Source organism: Artibeus jamaicensis, unplaced genomic scaffold (assembly GCF_021234435.1).
Source record: "Artibeus jamaicensis isolate MK-2021 breed Jamaican fruit bat unplaced genomic scaffold, CSHL_Jam_final scaffold_1019, whole genome shotgun sequence".
NCBI lineage: Eukaryota > Metazoa > Chordata > Mammalia > Chiroptera > Phyllostomidae > Artibeus > Artibeus jamaicensis.
The window spans coordinates 29,490,362-29,507,720 of record NW_026522025.1 but is presented as its reverse complement, the minus strand read 5'-3'; the positions used below and the strand labels follow the sequence as shown (position 1 = coordinate 29,507,720).

The 17,359-nt window shown below is 34.4% G+C and overlaps 1 protein-coding gene across 1 annotated transcript in view; it reads left to right on the top strand.

Annotated features, from left to right (window-relative positions):
- Positions 1–13,935, top strand: part of TTLL7 (tubulin tyrosine ligase like 7) — a 149,068-nt gene extending 135,133 nt beyond the window's left edge. The window contains exon 22 of the mRNA XM_037163981.2: positions 9,090–13,935. Within this exon, the coding sequence (XP_037019876.2) occupies positions 9,090–9,210 (121 nt within the window). The 3' untranslated portion in view covers positions 9,211–13,935. The remainder of the gene's footprint in view (positions 1–9,089) is intronic.
- Positions 13,936–17,359: the final 3,424 nt, after the last annotated feature.

The following is a 17,359-nucleotide window of genomic DNA, read 5'->3' as shown; positions in this document are numbered from 1 at the left end:
TATAACAAAAAGAAAAAATAACGTACTTTAGAATAAATTTAACCAAGAAGATAGAAGATCTGTACTTGGAAAACTGTGGGCCACTGAAGAAAGAAATCAAGGAAGATACGAATAAGTGGAAGCACATACTGTGTTCATGGATTGGAAGAAGTAACATCATTCAAATGGCCATTCTACCCATGCCAAAGGAATGGCCATTTGAATGGCCAAAGCAATCTATACATCCAATGCAATTCCTATTAAGATACCAATGGCATCCTTCACAGAACTAGAATAAATATTCCAAAAGTTTATATGAAACCAAAAGAGACCCTGAATAGCCTTAGCAATTTTACAAAAGAAGGACAAAGGAGGAAGTATCACAACTCCTGATATCAAACTATACTATAAAGCCACTGTCATAAAAGTAGCCTGGTATTGGCACAAGAACAGACAAATAGATTAATGGAACAGAACAAATAGCCCAGGAATCGACCCACACCAGATGAGCAATTGATATTTGACAAAGGTGGCAACAGCATACAATGGAGCAAAGACTGTCTCTTCTATAAATGTCTCTTCCCAGTTAGGAAAACTGGACAGGTACATGCAAAAAGAAAAAGGGGAAAAAAAAAAAGGAAACTAGACCACCAACTTACACTGTACACAAGAATAAACTCAAAATAGATAAAAGGTTTAAATATAAATCATGAAACCATAATCCTAGAAGAAAACATAGGTAATAAAACTAAGATATTCAACATAGAAATATTTTTGCTGATATATACCCTACGGCACTGGAATCAAAGCAGAAAAGAAACAAATGGGACTGCATCAAATTAAAAAGCTTCTGTGCAGCTAAAATAACTGTCAGCAAGACAAACATAGAACCCACTGGATGGAAGAACACTTTTGCCAATTATACATGCAACAAGAGTTTAATCTCCAAAATATACAAAGAACTAAAAGAACTCAGTGCCAGGAAGATAAACAACCCAATTAAGAATTGTGCAAAGGACCTGAATAGACACTTCTCCAAAGAGGACAAATAAGAGTGACTGTAGACATGAAAAAAATGCCTAACATCACTAATCATTAGAGAAATACAAATTAAAACCTCAGTGAGATATCACCTTACCCTGTCAGAATGGCTATCATCAATAAATCAACAAACAACCAGTGTTGGAGAGGATGTGGAAAAAAGGGAACCCTGGTGTATTGTTGGTGGGAGTGCAGTCTCTAAAAATAAGTAAATAAAGTTAAAAAAATCCTCATTAAGGAGGTAAAAGAGCAAGCTACAGAGTAGAAGAAGGTATTTGCAATTCACGTAACCTATAAAAGATTCTTATACAGACTGTATAAGAACTCCTACAAATTTTTAAGAAAAAAACCCAAAATACTCCATGGAAAACTCGGCGTGATACTTGAAGACGCTGTTTACAAGAGTTAAAAAAATGAAAAATAAACATTTTGAAAAAGAGTTTAGGCTGATAATCAGGGTAATGTAAAACTATAAAAATACTTTGTAGCTAGTGTTGATTAGAATATTATGTGTATATATAGTTAATACATATTAGAATATTCTAGTATATATATTACCACATTAAAAAAGTTAAACAAAAGAGAGTAATGGAGACTGCTGTTGATAGTGGAAATTACTACCTTTTAATAACAGTTTGGCATTACATACTAAACTCTACACTTTTCATAGCTATTCTGTTATGAGTAATTCTGAGTAGAGATATCCAAATATGTGTACCAAGATCATTATTACAATTATCATAGTAACATTTGCTTATAATAGCTAAAATTTTGAAATAACCCAAATATCTCTCCATGGAAAAATGGGCACATCTTTGTAATACTCACACAATGGAATATAATACACATTGAAAATGAACAAACTGCACATACACATAGCAACATGGATGAGTCGCTAACATAAAGTTGAGCAAAAGAAGCCAGACCCAAAGGAATACATACTCTGTTCCATTTATTTAAAATAAAAAACAGGTACAACTAAATTACAGCGTTTCTGGAATGTGTACTTGGGTAAAAAGGAAAGTCATTACCATAAAAGTCTGGCTAGTGGGTAACTTTATGGGGCCGGAGGGTACTGTGTAATACAGGGCTCTGGGGTGCTAGGAGTGTTCAGTTATTTAACCCAGATAGTGTTATACAAGTAATCACTTCCTAATATTCATTAAATTGGACACTTAAGTCTTGTGCACTTTTTGAATGTGTGCTATACTTTGTAATTAAAAAGTTTTAAAAGTCAAGGTAAATGCATGGTGCCATTATGGCCTTAGGCTAAGATGGCTTGATACATCTGTCTCAGAACTGGGGTAGTCTTGCTAGTGAGGCTCATGTCACAATACATAAATAGTCTTTCCGCCATGTGCATGACTCCCTCGGCCCCATACTCTGTGAACCGTGCATAGCATAAACTAGTGGACCCTTTTTGCCTATGAGAAAACTCAGGCCAGAGAGGCTGCATGGCTCATCCAAATCTGCATTGTTCGCATATGGCAGAGGTGCGACTTGAAACTAGGGATCCCTCCCTAAAAAAAATCAAAGTCAATACTACAGGACATTGCATACCCACTAGGATGGCTATTATAAAAAATGCAAAATAGTAAGTGTTGGTGACGATATTGAGAAGTTAGAACCCTTGTGCACTGCTGGTCCAGAATGGTGTGGCTGCTATGAAGCATAATTTAGGCAATTTCTCAAAAAGTTAAGTATAGAGTTACTGTATGTCCCAACAATTCCACTCTTAGGTGTGTACTCCAAAGGAATGTAAACGAGGACTTTGTTCACAGCAGCATTATTCACAATAACCAAAAGGTGAAACAACCTAAATGTCCATCAACAGATGAATGAATGAATAAATAAAATGAAGTAGATACACACAATAGGATATTATTCAGTCTATATAAAAAGGAATAGAATTCTGATACACGCTACAGTGTGGATGAACCTTGAAAGCATACTAAATGAAATAAATGATAAAGAACTAAATATAGTATGATTCTAGCTATATGAGGTATGTAGAATAAAAAAATTTATAAGAGACAAAGTGGAGCAGAGGTTACCAGGACCTGGAAGGAGGAGGAAATGGGGATTTAGTGTTTAATGGGTAGAGTTTCCGTTTGTGATGATGAGCAAGTTCTGGAACTAGATAGTGGAGATGGTTACACAACCCTTGTGAATGCTCTGAATTGTTTACTTCGTGAAAATAGTAACTTTCATGTAATATATATTTTATCACATTAAAAAAAATTTAAACAAAAAACACAAGACAGATATTATGATGAACTTATATACATTATGTTGGCCAAACCAGGAAGCTGAATTCATTTTGCGGGTATCACAGATCCAGGTCTTATAAAAGGAAAATCTCACAAAGGTGGCGTAGCTTAAGGGTTAAGGCTTCTTCCTTACCAGTCTTGAAATGCTTCATGTCCTTGGGATCCTCCATGGTCAGCAATTAGTTGATAATGACAGACTGACCAATTCTACATCAAGCAAGAAAGATAAATGCCTATTTTATGTCCTTACACTGGATTTGTGAGGATGTGCAGACAGCCTCAGAGATGAGTTAGGGTTTGTATGTGAAGCAATAGGGTAGTCTGAGGTCCTTCTCCTTGCTATAAGTTGACTGCAAGTTATCTATTTTTGTACATCAAGAGTAAGCTAGAATAAAAATAACACTGTAAACTTTTAACATTTTTGCTGTTTTAACACAAACTCTTTAAATATAGTCTATAAACCCACTTTCTAGAGATATTCTTTCTGTTAAAAAATTAAATTTATTGTTTAACTTCATTGCAAAGAATATTTCAAAAATAATCTTTGATATTCAGCTACTGTGAAATCTCCCAAGAGATATTAATGGAGATATTAAGGCAAATAATCCCCTGTGTTTCCCTGTAATGCTTTAAAATATCCCACAGCATTTCCTTTAGGGAAGCAAGTGTTTCTTCCATTGTGATGTCATATGTTTTTTGAGTTCAAACTGAACTATTTTTTTTCCTAAAAATAGTTTCATTTTTTTGCTTCTATTAACAAGTTTAGGTTTGTGGATATATAATGTTTTTCTACTTTCTAGGTAATATTTCATATTTGTGAAACAATGAGCGTAATTGTTACATCCATTAGTTTTAAAATTTGAATTCACATGGAGAAATGCTAGTACAGTGTAGCTGTGAGGAGCACTGATTCTGGAGCTCGTCCACGGGGGTGTTAGTCCTGGGTCTGCCGCTTACTAGCTATGGGACTGTGGGCAAGTCATTTGACCCTTGCAGGCTTTAGTGTATCATTTATAAACTCGAGCCTACAATAATATCCACCATACAGAATTGTTGAGACCTGGGTTAATATTGTAAAGCAATTAGAATAGTGCTGGGCCCATTGAAAACACTATTTAGGTATTAAATAGTATTAAGTAAAATAGCGTAAGTTAGCTGTAACCCAGACTTTGTGCTTTTATTTCTCATCTGTGAAATGGAGAGATCTTTAGCTCAGAGGGATAGGTGCATGTTATGGTAATGCCCATAATAGCTGTTACTTGGAAGTTCTTCAAAAGAAAGTTGGTAGAAGTTTTTGTTTACTATTATAATTATCAATATAATCACAGTGTATTTTCAATAGAAAAAAAACCTATCAACTAATACATATAGTAGGTTTTGATTGAACACCTTACTGTTTTTGCACCTTTGTCCTAGAAAGAAAGGGTAGCTTTTTCATGGCAGAAGATACCAAATTAATCATTGTGACTCCATTGCTCTTGACATAATAATCCATACAAATTACCTGAGTGGTATTAAGAAAATAATTTGTATAATCTGTGATGTAAGAAATCAATTGTTTCATTATTTATCAACCATTGTGCAATTTTTATTTAATTTGGTTTGTTATATATTATTTTACTGCTCTATTAACTTAATGATTTGAGCAATTATTTATAGTTTGTGATATGAGGCAATAGATTTGGAGGATATTATTAGATAATTTATGATAAAATGATGTTTGTGAACATTATAGAGAATTCTACTATTTTAATCTAATGCTGTTTACAGTTTATATAATAAATTTATATTTTACAAAGTTTGTATCATATAACTACATATGTAACTTTCCATTGACAACTGTATATGTAACTTTTTGTTGACAGAGAGGTATGGTAGGTATCAATGTTATTTAACATAGAATAGGTAGCTGATAGAACCCATAGCCTTCAATTTCTTCATTTATCAATGGAAATACTTTACTGTTGCTGGAAGATTCCAATGTAAAGAAAATAAAATAAGTGATTTGATGTTCTACCACTGTTTATTTTCTCATGACAACTGCTAATTACAAATCTTCTACTAATCCTTCAGCTCTTAGAAATTCCTCATCGATGTGTTTGTCCTGACTTTAGAGCATGTGCTTCTCATCATACCAGGACTCACGTTTTCATCTGTTATGTTTATTTGCATTTGCTTCTGTGGATTCCCTAGATCCCTTCCCTCTAGGTGTATAGATTGGACTGGCCTGATGCTAATAAAAGTTTCTCCAGAGGAAAACAGACTACCAGTGCATGCTCTTATTTGCAATTCTTAATCCCAAATCTTTGAAAACTAAAAAAAAAAAAAAAAAGCAACCTCATAACTGGCAAATCTGACCTGAATTGATATGAAATTAATTTATTGTCTTTATCTGGTTTACTATGAATATATATATATATACTCCACCACAGAAATATTAACATTTTGTTTACTGGGTGCTGCTCCAAGCCCTGGTAGAAGTGTTACACAGGGTGGAGCAGATATAGGTTTAGTACATGAGGCATAGTTTCTTTTTGTATTATTATTTATTAATTATTATATTATTTTTCAGGTGAACAACTGTAAGCCTACATTTTTCCTACTGTGTATACATCATATACACTATATTGTTCTAAAATTCTGGAAAATTCATGTATTCTGAACTACATGTAGTTTTTGCCTGCAAAACTTACATGTGACTTATAATCTTGATTGTTTTTGATATTCTGTAATCATAAGCACTGTGTTGTTAAGAATATAAGATTTATAATCTAGTTATGAATGTTAATCTTTAACTTTTTAGATTATCTATAGTAGAGTTTTTTAAATGTATTTTATTGATTGTGCTATTACAGTTGTCCCAATTTGCCTCCTTGGTCTCCCTCCACCCAGTACCCCCATTCTCTCCAGCAACCCCTCCTGCCTTAGTTCATGTCCATGGGCCATGAATTGAAGATCATTGGCTACTCCATTTCCTATGCTGTTCTTAACACCCCCCTTTATGTTTTGTAGCTACCAATTTGTACTTCCTAATCCCTGCACCTTTTACCTCATCGCCTCCCTCCCCCTCCCAGCTGGTAACCCTCCATTTCTGTGATTGATTCTGTTCTGCTTGTTTGCTTAGTTTGTTCTTTAGATTCAGTTATTGATAGTTGTGAATTTATTGCCATTTTGCTGTTTATAATTTTGATCTTTTCCCTATATAATTCCCTTTAACATTTTATGTAATACTGGTTTGGCAATAATGAACTCCTTTAGTTTTACCTTGTCTGGCTGTGAAGCACTTTATCTGCCCTCCCATTCTAAATTATATCTTTGCTGGATAGAGTCATCTAGGTTGTAGGTTCATGATTTTCCTCACTTTGAATACTTCTTGCCAGTCCCTTCTAGCCTGCAAAGTTTCTTTTGAGAAATCAGCTGAGAGTCTTATGGGTACTCATTCGAAGGTAATTCTCTGCTTTTCTCTTGCTGTCTTTAAGATTCTCTCTTTATCTTTCACCTTTGGCATTTTAATTATGATGTGTCTTGGTGTGGTCCTCTTTGGATCCATCTTGTTTGGGGGTCTCTGTGCTTCCTGGACTTGTATGTCTATTTCCTTAACCAAATTAGGGAAGTTTACTTTCATTATTTTTCAAGTAAGTTTTCAAGTTCTTGCTCTTTCTCTTCCCTTTCTGGCTCCCCTATGATTCAAATGTTGATATATTTGAAGTTGTCTCTTTGTCTCATTTGAAGCCTCTTAGAGGCTTCTTAGCCTATCCTCTTTTTTTTTTTTAACAGATTTTTAAAAAATATTTTATTTATTTATCTTTAGAGGGGAAGGGAAGGAGAGAGGGAGAGAAACATCAATGTATGGTTGCCTTTTGTGCATCCCCTGCTGGGAACTGGCCTGCAGGGAACTGGTCTGCAACCCAGGCATGTGCCCTGACTGGGAATCAAACCACGATTGTCTGGTTCGCAGGCCAGCACTCAATCCACTGAGCTACACCAGCCAGGGCTGCCTATCCTCTTTTTAAAAATTCTTGTTTTTTTCTTGCTGTTTGCATTGAATGCTTTTTTCTTCCTAATGGTTAAATTAAGGAGACAAAGAAATATGGCCAAATGAAAAAACAGAACATAATTCCAGAAAAAGAACTAAATGAAATGGAGATGAGCAATCTATCAGATGCAGAGTTCAAAGCACTGGTTATCAGGATGCTCAAGGAACTCATTGGGTACTTCAACAGCATAAAAAAGACTCAGGAAGAAATGAAGGTTACATTAAGTGAAATAAAGAAAAGTCTACAGGGAACCAAGAGTGGAGGGGATGAAGCTAAGAAACACCAATTCAAAAGAACATATCGACCCCAATGTTCATAGCAGCAGAATTCACAAATTCTGGAAACAAGCTATGTGCCCATCAGTAAATGAATGAATCAGGAAACTATGGGACATTTACTTGATGGAATACTACACAGCAGAAAGAAAGAAGGAGCTCCTACCTCTTGGGACAGCTTGCATGGAACTGGAAAGCATTATGCTAAGTGAAATAAGCCAGGTGGTGAAAGACAAATACCATATGATCTCACCTACAAGTGGAACCTAGTCAATAAAACAAGCAAGCAAAATGTAGCCAGAGTCATTGAAATTAAGAACAAACCGACAGTAACTAGAGGGGAAGTGGGAGGTTATAATGGGGGGGAAAGTGAGGAAGTGTTTTCAGGTCATCTATAAAGGACACATGGACAAAGCCTAAGGGGGTTAGAATCGAGGGTAGGAGGTAGGGATGCCCAGGGTGGGGGGAGGGTGGTGGGAAAGTGGAGACAAATGTGCTTGAACAACAATTTTAAAAATAAAAATAAAAGTAAAGTAAAAAAATTAAAAAATTATATGGAACATAGATTGTGTATAGTTTTAATACATCAATAAATATTATTATAATTAATGGTTCCAACATCCTTGAACCAAATAATTATTGGTAATGTGGATAGCCAAATTCTCATATACCACGTTTATATTTGACTGGTTGCCCTGGCCCGTGTCATTCAGTTGGATGGAATGTTGTTGCTTAAACTAAAAGGTCACAGGTTTGATTCCTGGTCAGGGCACAATTCTGGGTTGCAGGGTTGGTTTCCAATCAGGCACTGGTAAGAGGCAACCGATTGGTATTTCTCTCTCTCCCTTTTTCTCTAAACATGTCTTCAAGTGAGCATTTTAAAAAAAAGGAAGAAATATTTGACTGCCTTTACACATTATTTACAAAAATTAATGATGAACTCCAAATTAACATGAGCCACGCCCTGGATGGTGTGGCTAAGTTGGTTGGAGCGTCTTCCTGTAGATCAAAAGGACCCAGGTTCAGTTCCGGTCAGGGCACATTCCCAGGTTGTGGTTTCCTGGTCAGGGCATGTGCAAGAAGGCAACCAATCTGTTTTCCTCTGTCTCTCTCTTTCTTTCCCTTCTCTTCCCCAAAACAATGAGAAAAGTCCTCAGGTGAGGATAAAAAAGAATTAACATGAGCTCCATAAACAGGTTCCTAGTATGTGAGTACAATGGCTCTTTAAGGGATATCTTGTCATACTAAGATTGTATGTTGCTTCTATATTCAGCCTTTTGGGTGAGGCTTTATGACCCTCTCCCCATTTTTCTTCCTCAGTCTGGGAGAAGAAATCTGTTTATGTCGTTTGCATTGTTTTTATAGTATGATTTCTCATGTAGGATATATATGTATATATATATACATTTCAAGGCACATAACATTTTAATGAGAGATATTAATACTAATTTGCTTGTAAAAGTCTAACTTTGAACTATTATTTTTAGGTATTTACTCCCGAGCAGTACACAATTCTTCATGAAAACACCAACCTACAACTTGAAGTACAGTTCACCTGGAATGACTCGCTCCAGTGTTTTGTTTACATCCCGATACGGCCATTTGTGAAGTAGAAGGGAAGACCACCAGCGGTTATGCATAGGAGCAGTTCATTTTCCCCCTAATGTAAACATGCAAAGGAAGTAACCATTAAGTGCTGTTTTATGTATATATGACGTATATATGTGTGAAATATAGACACACATTTACTCAAATAACATGTATATTTATTATAATACATAAAAGAAGAGTTAGCAGAAAACTTGGATATATAAGATTTAACCTTTCTGGAAATGTAATAAACCATGTTAATATTGTTTACAAATATGTGAATGTCTAGAATTTGCCAGGTTTATAAATACCTTCCTACTAGAAATGTTATTTTTGCTGCAGAGTATATGAAACAGAATTGATCTTGAAGATCCCATAACAGTGTTAAATTATTTTCTAGATGACATGTCTGACTTAAAAAAATTAATAGTATAATACCTTATTCTCTTATGTATAGAGTAGCCATATAAAATGAAGAAAAATTAGAAGCCTGGTGTTGCTCTGATGGTAGGATTAATATGAAACGGGTTTATCATTACTATAGTACACTGTAAAGTGCTATAAAAATCTCACCCTAACTCTTCAACATTTTTATTTCTCCATGTGCAAATTTAGCTACTTATGGTAATGTAAATTTTCAGTAAGGATCTAGTGAGATCCTATTCTGATCTAAAATGGAAGACAATCCAGTGGGTTAAGAATAAACAAAATATAAATTAAATTTGCTTTCATTTTTACTTTACATTGAGAGTTTCATAAAGGCAAAAAAAATGATGACAATGACAAAGTCTTCTCATGATTTTGGCATCTCATACCACTAGTTTTTATTTGGAAAGTGTATCTCCAGTGGGCGTATACAGTCAAATACAGTTTTTTCTATTCTTCAGAAGTGGAAGAGTTGACATTTCAAACTCATGTTGGTGTTATATGGTAATGCGTCACATTTGTTTTATGTCTTTCAATTTTGAGACCAAATTAAACCGTAGTCTAGTCCAGTTGCACATTGCGCCACAGAAAATAATCTACAGTATTGCAAATAGAAGATTCTGATTACTGGATATTATTAGTTAGGGTGTACCCTTAAGAATTTTAAAAAATCAAAAAAGTATGAGATTTCTTCTTGTTCAGAGTTAATATGCATAACTTTCATAGGAGTTTACTTCCATTTCTTGAGCCCTGGCTGGTGTGGTTCAGTGGATTGAGTGCCACGTTATGAACCAAAAGGTTGCTGGTTCAGTTCCCAGTCAGGGCACATGCCTGGGTTGTGGGCCTAGTCCCCAGTTGGGTACATGCGAGAGGCAACTGATTGATATATCTCTCATATAGCGATGCTTCTCACCCTCTCTTTGTCTCTCCCTGCTCCTCTCTGTAAAAGTAAATAAATAAAAAAAATATATAATGAGTTTTCAGCATTCCATGAAAACATACACTGCCATTGATATGGGAATCCTTAGAAATTGCAATATTTACTTTTTACAATTTTGTTTCAACTTCTCTGCCACATTTTATTTTCTCACAGATGCTAATTATCTGCAAAATTTATGATCATTTTATGCCCTTTTATTGTCCTAAAAGCTATTTTCAGTAAATCAGTTCCCAAGATGGAAAACTGAGGGAAGCAAACTATCCTGGTTTAATTCACAAGCTGAATCATTGGCAACCCAAAGTTGTAAGTTAGATATACTTTGTTTTTAAAGCCATATGCTGAGTCTGTGTTAGACTAGATTAGGTTGTTCTCTGAATTATTGCTAGTTACTTGATTGTTTATGACTATTTAACACCCATTTTCTGGTAGGTACTTCTTGCTAGATGATCCCAGAGAAGAACTTGTTATTGTCTTTGTGAAAAAAGGAGCATAAGGATGTCAAGATAAAGGAAATTACTGCGTGATCTAAGTGTTTATGACTTCATTTTGTAAATTCTTAAGCATGTGTTATAGATTTCTTAGAATAAATAATGCAAAAGTGGGGATATTACAAAATCATAAGAATGATCAGGAAATAGGCCTTTTTAAGGAGTATTTTTAGTCACTTTTCTTTTAAAATCACACTTTCCCATGAATGAAACACAATTTCAGGTGTCTGGTATATGATATCAATGCTTTTTGTTGGTTCCTAACTTACATTAGTTTAAATAAAACATGGTTATTTAATTTGCTGGAGTGGGTGCCTTTGAACTTCAGTCCTTAGTTGTGCAAGAGTGTAATTTTATTTAAAACAAAAAAAGGAGAATGTCCAACTTGGGGATGCATCGTCTCCTCCTAGCAATACACAGCACACACACATACACTCAAAGCATTTTAAAATCGAGAGCAACTTTAAATATAGGAACTACCCAAATAATTGATGAAAAATTTCATTTCTCTAGCTACTTAAGTCTGCCTTGTATTTTTGAACACTAGAATTTCATTGCCCACATTCGCCTCTTCATACTGATCTAGTTTGATATGATGAAGCCGAGAAAAGCCAGGTATTAGTAATTATGTACACTGCGGGGTATGCGTGGTCTGTGGTTGCTGGGGTGCTTTTCCCCTAATGAGAACCCAACGAGAGAGGACACAGGAGTAAACTGGAGGTCTCTAGTGGCCACAGAAATGTTTTGGAGGTGGAATGTAATCCTTCGTTTCTATTACAATATTTTTAAATTAACGGGGTTAAAACATATCAGTGTAAGTGATGGTGTGGATCTGACTCTCTTTCTCTTTCCCCTGAGAGAGACAATAGGTTTATCTGAAAAATCCAGAAGCTATTTAATTTCACCAGGAGTTTTTAAAGGGAATTTGGTTTACTTATGATGAAAGTATATTTTTATTCTGTTATTAAGAAAGTAATCCTGATCTGTAAATCTAAGATTGGAATGCTTCCTAGAAATGTATATGATTAGAATGATTTCCAGAATTGTTCAAAAAGCAATTTTTTACTTTATATCATCTATGAACACAGTTTGCAATGCAGATTAGTTTTCACTTTAATAATCCAACATTGTAGATTGGTTGCCACTTGTAATCTGTTGAAGGATATATTGTGATTCTTATCATGGTTATTTTGACTAGGTTTTATTTTACTAGCAGTTATTTATCTTGCTTGCATAAAAATAAAGCTGTGATAGAATCAGATAGAGAAATGCTACCAGTAACCTCTGCTAGAACATAGTTGAATATCTCTGGTTATCTGCAAGATGCAAAGATTTAGACACACTTTTTGTAGAGCTAAATACACAAAAAGTTTCTACTAATTCCTTTTCCCTAAAACTGACATGAACGAAACTCAAATTAAAAAAATCCCAGTTTTTACAGCTAGATGACAGTAGTTTCTAGACATCAAGAAAAGCTTTCATCCTAATTCTCTTTTTAACTTGGAAAGTATATGATTATAGAATTTTGTTATCTAACTGGAAATTTAAGATGGTTTCGTATAAGTTAATACAAATTTTTTCTTTAAGCCATTCTGTTTAAGAATTCTCTTTAAATCTAAACATAACATTTCTTGACCTTTTCGAAATACCAAAAACTTAATAGTTGCATAAATGCTACTATTTCTGTTAAGCATTGATTCATTCTTAAGTGAATTCTTATGATTCATTTAATGAATCCTAAATGATTCATTCTTAAAGAATTTTCTTTAAAAAATAATAGCAGATACATTGAGAAGAATGACAGAAAATACCCTTCTGTTTTGCTGTCTAATGCTGATTTATATTTTGTTTTAACTTGATTATGCATGTTCAACAATAAAAACTGTAAGTACAATTAATGTGTTTCTGTGACTTGATAATTATTGAAAATTTGCTTTCCTCTTTAAGAGATTTAAATTGTCAAGAGCTGAATTAGTTATCTAAATGTTTTGGCTAATGGTATATATTAAAAAATTAGGAATATATTAATGATCAAAATTTTATTCCTTACCCCTCCCTCTCTCCCTTCATTCCTTGCTTCCTTTCTTCCACCTTTTAAACTTTAAGTTCTCTTTGAAGTTTTGACCTTTGCATGGGCAAAGTGAAGAAGAGAAAAACCTGCCTTGTTTTTGCCTCAGCTACAAGAAAAGATAATGTGATGGATCTAGTTCAGTTAGTCTGCTGAGGTTTTTGGGAATCAGGTTGAAGTCTCTATGCCTAAAAAGTACTGATTGCCTGGATCCATGTGAAGCCAGCTACATGGCTACAAATAACATTCTTGAAAACAGATATTGGTGTATTAAAACTTATTTCACACTTTGAGATGGCTGCCCCTTGTGTGTGTATTTTTTTTGCATTGTCATAAATAAGTGTATGGTGTATTGAAGGAAAACCATTCAGATAACACATTCTGCATTAACTGGGCTGTATTATCTAAGAATTGCTACATATAGTTTTTATTTTTCCTACCAATGAACTTGAAAACTCTTGGTATAGTCATCATTCAATAGACTAATATTTTCTAAATTAGTAAGAAGAACACCTTACAGAAATAATCAGGTAGTGCTGATATCTCTCAAAGCCAAGCAATGGCAGTTCTTGGTCTCGAGCTGCTCACTTCCTGCAGTAACTGCTGTACTTGCTACAGCACCAAACATTAATAGATTTGCTGAAGATTCTGGGTTTGAAGATTAACTTGAAAGCAATGTGTTTGCTACCATGAATCATGACTCAAATTACCCTCCTCTGCTTTACTATGTGTATATAAATGCAAATGTTGTTACAGAAAATACGCTTAAAATGTCCACACAATGTGCAATTAGTATGACATTGTCATGTTTCTGCATGTGATACCTGTATGGTGAAATTATTTCAATTCAGATATGTTACTATAATAAAAACACTTAACATAAGAAAACTACAATATGTCATCAAATGGTTATTTCCTTTTACATACACAGAGTGTTTTTCATAATAAAAAATCGGCTCCCAATTAAGCATTCAGTGTGATGAAATATATTTTCAGAGTAACTCTCTGCTGTACAGACAACAATAGCACTATGGGGATGACTTTACCTGCTATTAAAGTCGGGTTGACTAAACAAAACCGGTGTCAAGTTCTTAGCTAGAAGGCACACTTTTCTAAAATTTAGAAATGATATTTTTATATCCTTCTACTATCATTGCTTACAACAGTATTACAAATCTGAATAGAATCATGTCAGCATTTCAGCTGTGAAGTTCATTTTGGGGGGAATTTATAGTTTCAATTTTATTAAAACATCATGCAAGAAGCATGTCCTAGTCATTGCCATGCATACCATTTTATATGTAAAGAAATTAGAATATTTTTTTCTTAAAGAAAGAACACAAAAATCCTATTATTTGGTAGGAACATTAGTGCATGTGTTTTTAAAATTTTGTTACTGTTTTATAAATTACTGTATGAAAGCTCAAAGTTGAATTTTAATTTTTTTTTCAGTGACAGATAATAGGTGAGGCCAAAGTGGGTAGTTTGGTATCTCCCTGTTTTATTAAATAATTTGTAAGATTTAAAAAAATTATATATATATATAATTTGGGGCCCTGGCTGGTGTGGCTCAGTGGATTCAGCACCAGCCAGCGAATGAAAGGGTTGCTGGTTTGATTCCCAGTCAGGACACATGCCTGGATTGCAGGCCAGGTCCCCAACAAGGGGCATGTGAGAGACAACCACACATTGATGTTTCTCTCCCTCTCTTTCTACCTTCCTCTCTCTAAAATAAATAAAATCTTATATATATATATATAATTTTATTCAATTATATTACTGAAAATGTTTGTTAAGAAATCATCCCAAAGTAATTTCAAGTGTTAGAAAACTTCATACAGTGCCTTAAAACAAAATTAATATTTAACTCTTTTGTAGAAATATAATAGATCTTTAATTTGGAAAAAGTTATCTCAATAATTATTCATGTATATGTATAAAATGGTAACAGTAATGCCCATCCCCACGGTCAGGTGAATTTGGAAAACATTGGGTGGAGGAATTAAAAGGTGTTTCTCTCCTTACTGGACCTCTCAGAGTCTTTGCTATTCTAAGATGCATAGAGTCTCCTGCAAGGGACTAGAATGGGCATGAGTCCCAATCAAATTTCGTCTTCTGTTGCAACACATCTCTGAGGGCTAGTCTTTTATTGGCCAGACTTTGGAAAACACTAACTGAAACCAATGCATTCACTAATAATATGATTATTTATAACATTTATATACCTGTGGTATAATTATGGACACTGACAAGTCTAGTGCAAGAATTTACTTACACTTGTAACTTGAGAATCTGGTCATTTCCAGAGGAATATTTGAACCAGGGTTTCAACAGGGAATGGCTTGACCCAGCAAGGTTGACCATCGATAAATAACCTTACTGCTACATATGAGTTACATTAGACATTTGCAACATAGTTGTGAAGTGCAAAGTGTTGTAAAATGCTTAAGAATGTGATCTAAGACCTTGTGAAAAGATTCTAAGACCTTGTGATTTATTGGGTCCAGCATGAATAAAGCCTGTCTCTAATGGAAATCTAACATCAGCCATCAGCAGATGTCAGAGGCGGTGTGTAGCACACAATACATCTAGCAACACTTGTGGGCTGTCTGAAAGTCTCTGCGTGTATCGTACACACAGAAATCCGGTTAATTCCTGACAAATTTTCTTGTGACTGACAAATTTCCTTCAAAGATGGGAGTTTATTAAAAGTTGATTCTATTGTTTGTGAGAGACAAAATTAAGTCAAACTTTATTCCTTATCTATGGTAAGTTTTTCTTAAGCAGTGTGTTAGACATTTGGGAAGTCTTAAGAAGTTTTGTCAAGGATCATAACAAAAGTGTATAATTTAGACATGCTTGTTCTATTGTGCTGTTGCTAGTGTTAGAATAAGACAACTCTCTAAAGTTCAAGAAATACAAAAAGTTATTTTTTAAACTTGCAGTATGCTGTTAGCAGTAAAACCATTAATATATTTGCATGTTGATAATATATTTGATTTAGGGGAAAACATGACACAGTGTATGTGAAAAATCTAGAGTATATAAACCTCAATACAATTTAAAAGTACTATTTCAGCATATTGCCTCAATTTCATTAAAAGGATGAAAATGTGAATTCAGAAAATTACCTTGTCCTTAGGCTAAAAATAGGTAGATCATCAACACCTAATATCATTTCAGCTTAAATGGGTATTCAGTAAATGTTTTACATCATGATATGAAAAATACGAAGGAAAACTCAAATTTGGGGAAGAAATTTAAATATTTTTAAGTAAACAAATTTAGCTAATTCCATATGTTTTTAACTCTTCAAACCGAAGCACTCGCTTTGTTGCCATAAAACATTTATTACAAGTACAGAATAGGTAGATTCCTCAGAAACTGGCTTGAGAGTATATTTTAGTCATAGGTCTCTCAGCCAGTGATTTCTTCTGTTTGTTCTTTCCTGACCACGTCTGAGTTTCCACACTGGTCTCATTCAGTTCCACTTTTCCCAGGTCACATTACTCTTCCGCTAAAAATACTCAGTAACCATTGCCTAGTTTGATTATTTTAACTAAAACATTGAGTTCTTGTATAGAAAGAGCAAAGTCAGCTTCCACTTCTCCATTATTATTTACCCTTTTGGACTATTATCTTTAGCAATTTGGATGACTGTCCTTTTTCTCTGAGCAGCAGGTTACAACTTTTCTAAGTTTCATGGCTACTGAAAATCTCTTAGTCATGAGAACCCTACTTCTAGACCTGATGTGTTTTAATATTGATCTTGCTTCTTCCACTTGCTTTTTCCAGTTTATAGATCTGACCTACGTACTTAATTATTATATGGGGATTAGACATTTCTAAAAGACTGCATAGTACCGTAGCACCTTGCCCAGTAATCCCAAGGCTTTTGGAAAATAAAATGAAGCTTTTACAAAGACTGAGAATTATCTTCCTTAGCTTATTACCTATCATCTACTTTAACTGTTTACTTTTCTTATGTAATAGAAAATATACTGGAACAGGGAGCAGAGGTTGTGGGCTCCAGTCCTGGTTCTGGTATGAATTACCTGGGAGGGGCAGGGTCTTCGTTTCCTAAAATTAAATACCAACTTTGTCTACATGAGAGTTTTGTTGTGAGGAAAATAGGAATCACTTGTCTCTGTAGTACAGTATTGTGATTTCCTCACATATAGAAGTATTTCAGCCCTGGTCAAGTTGCTCAGTTGGTTGAAGTATTATCTTACACAACAGAATGGT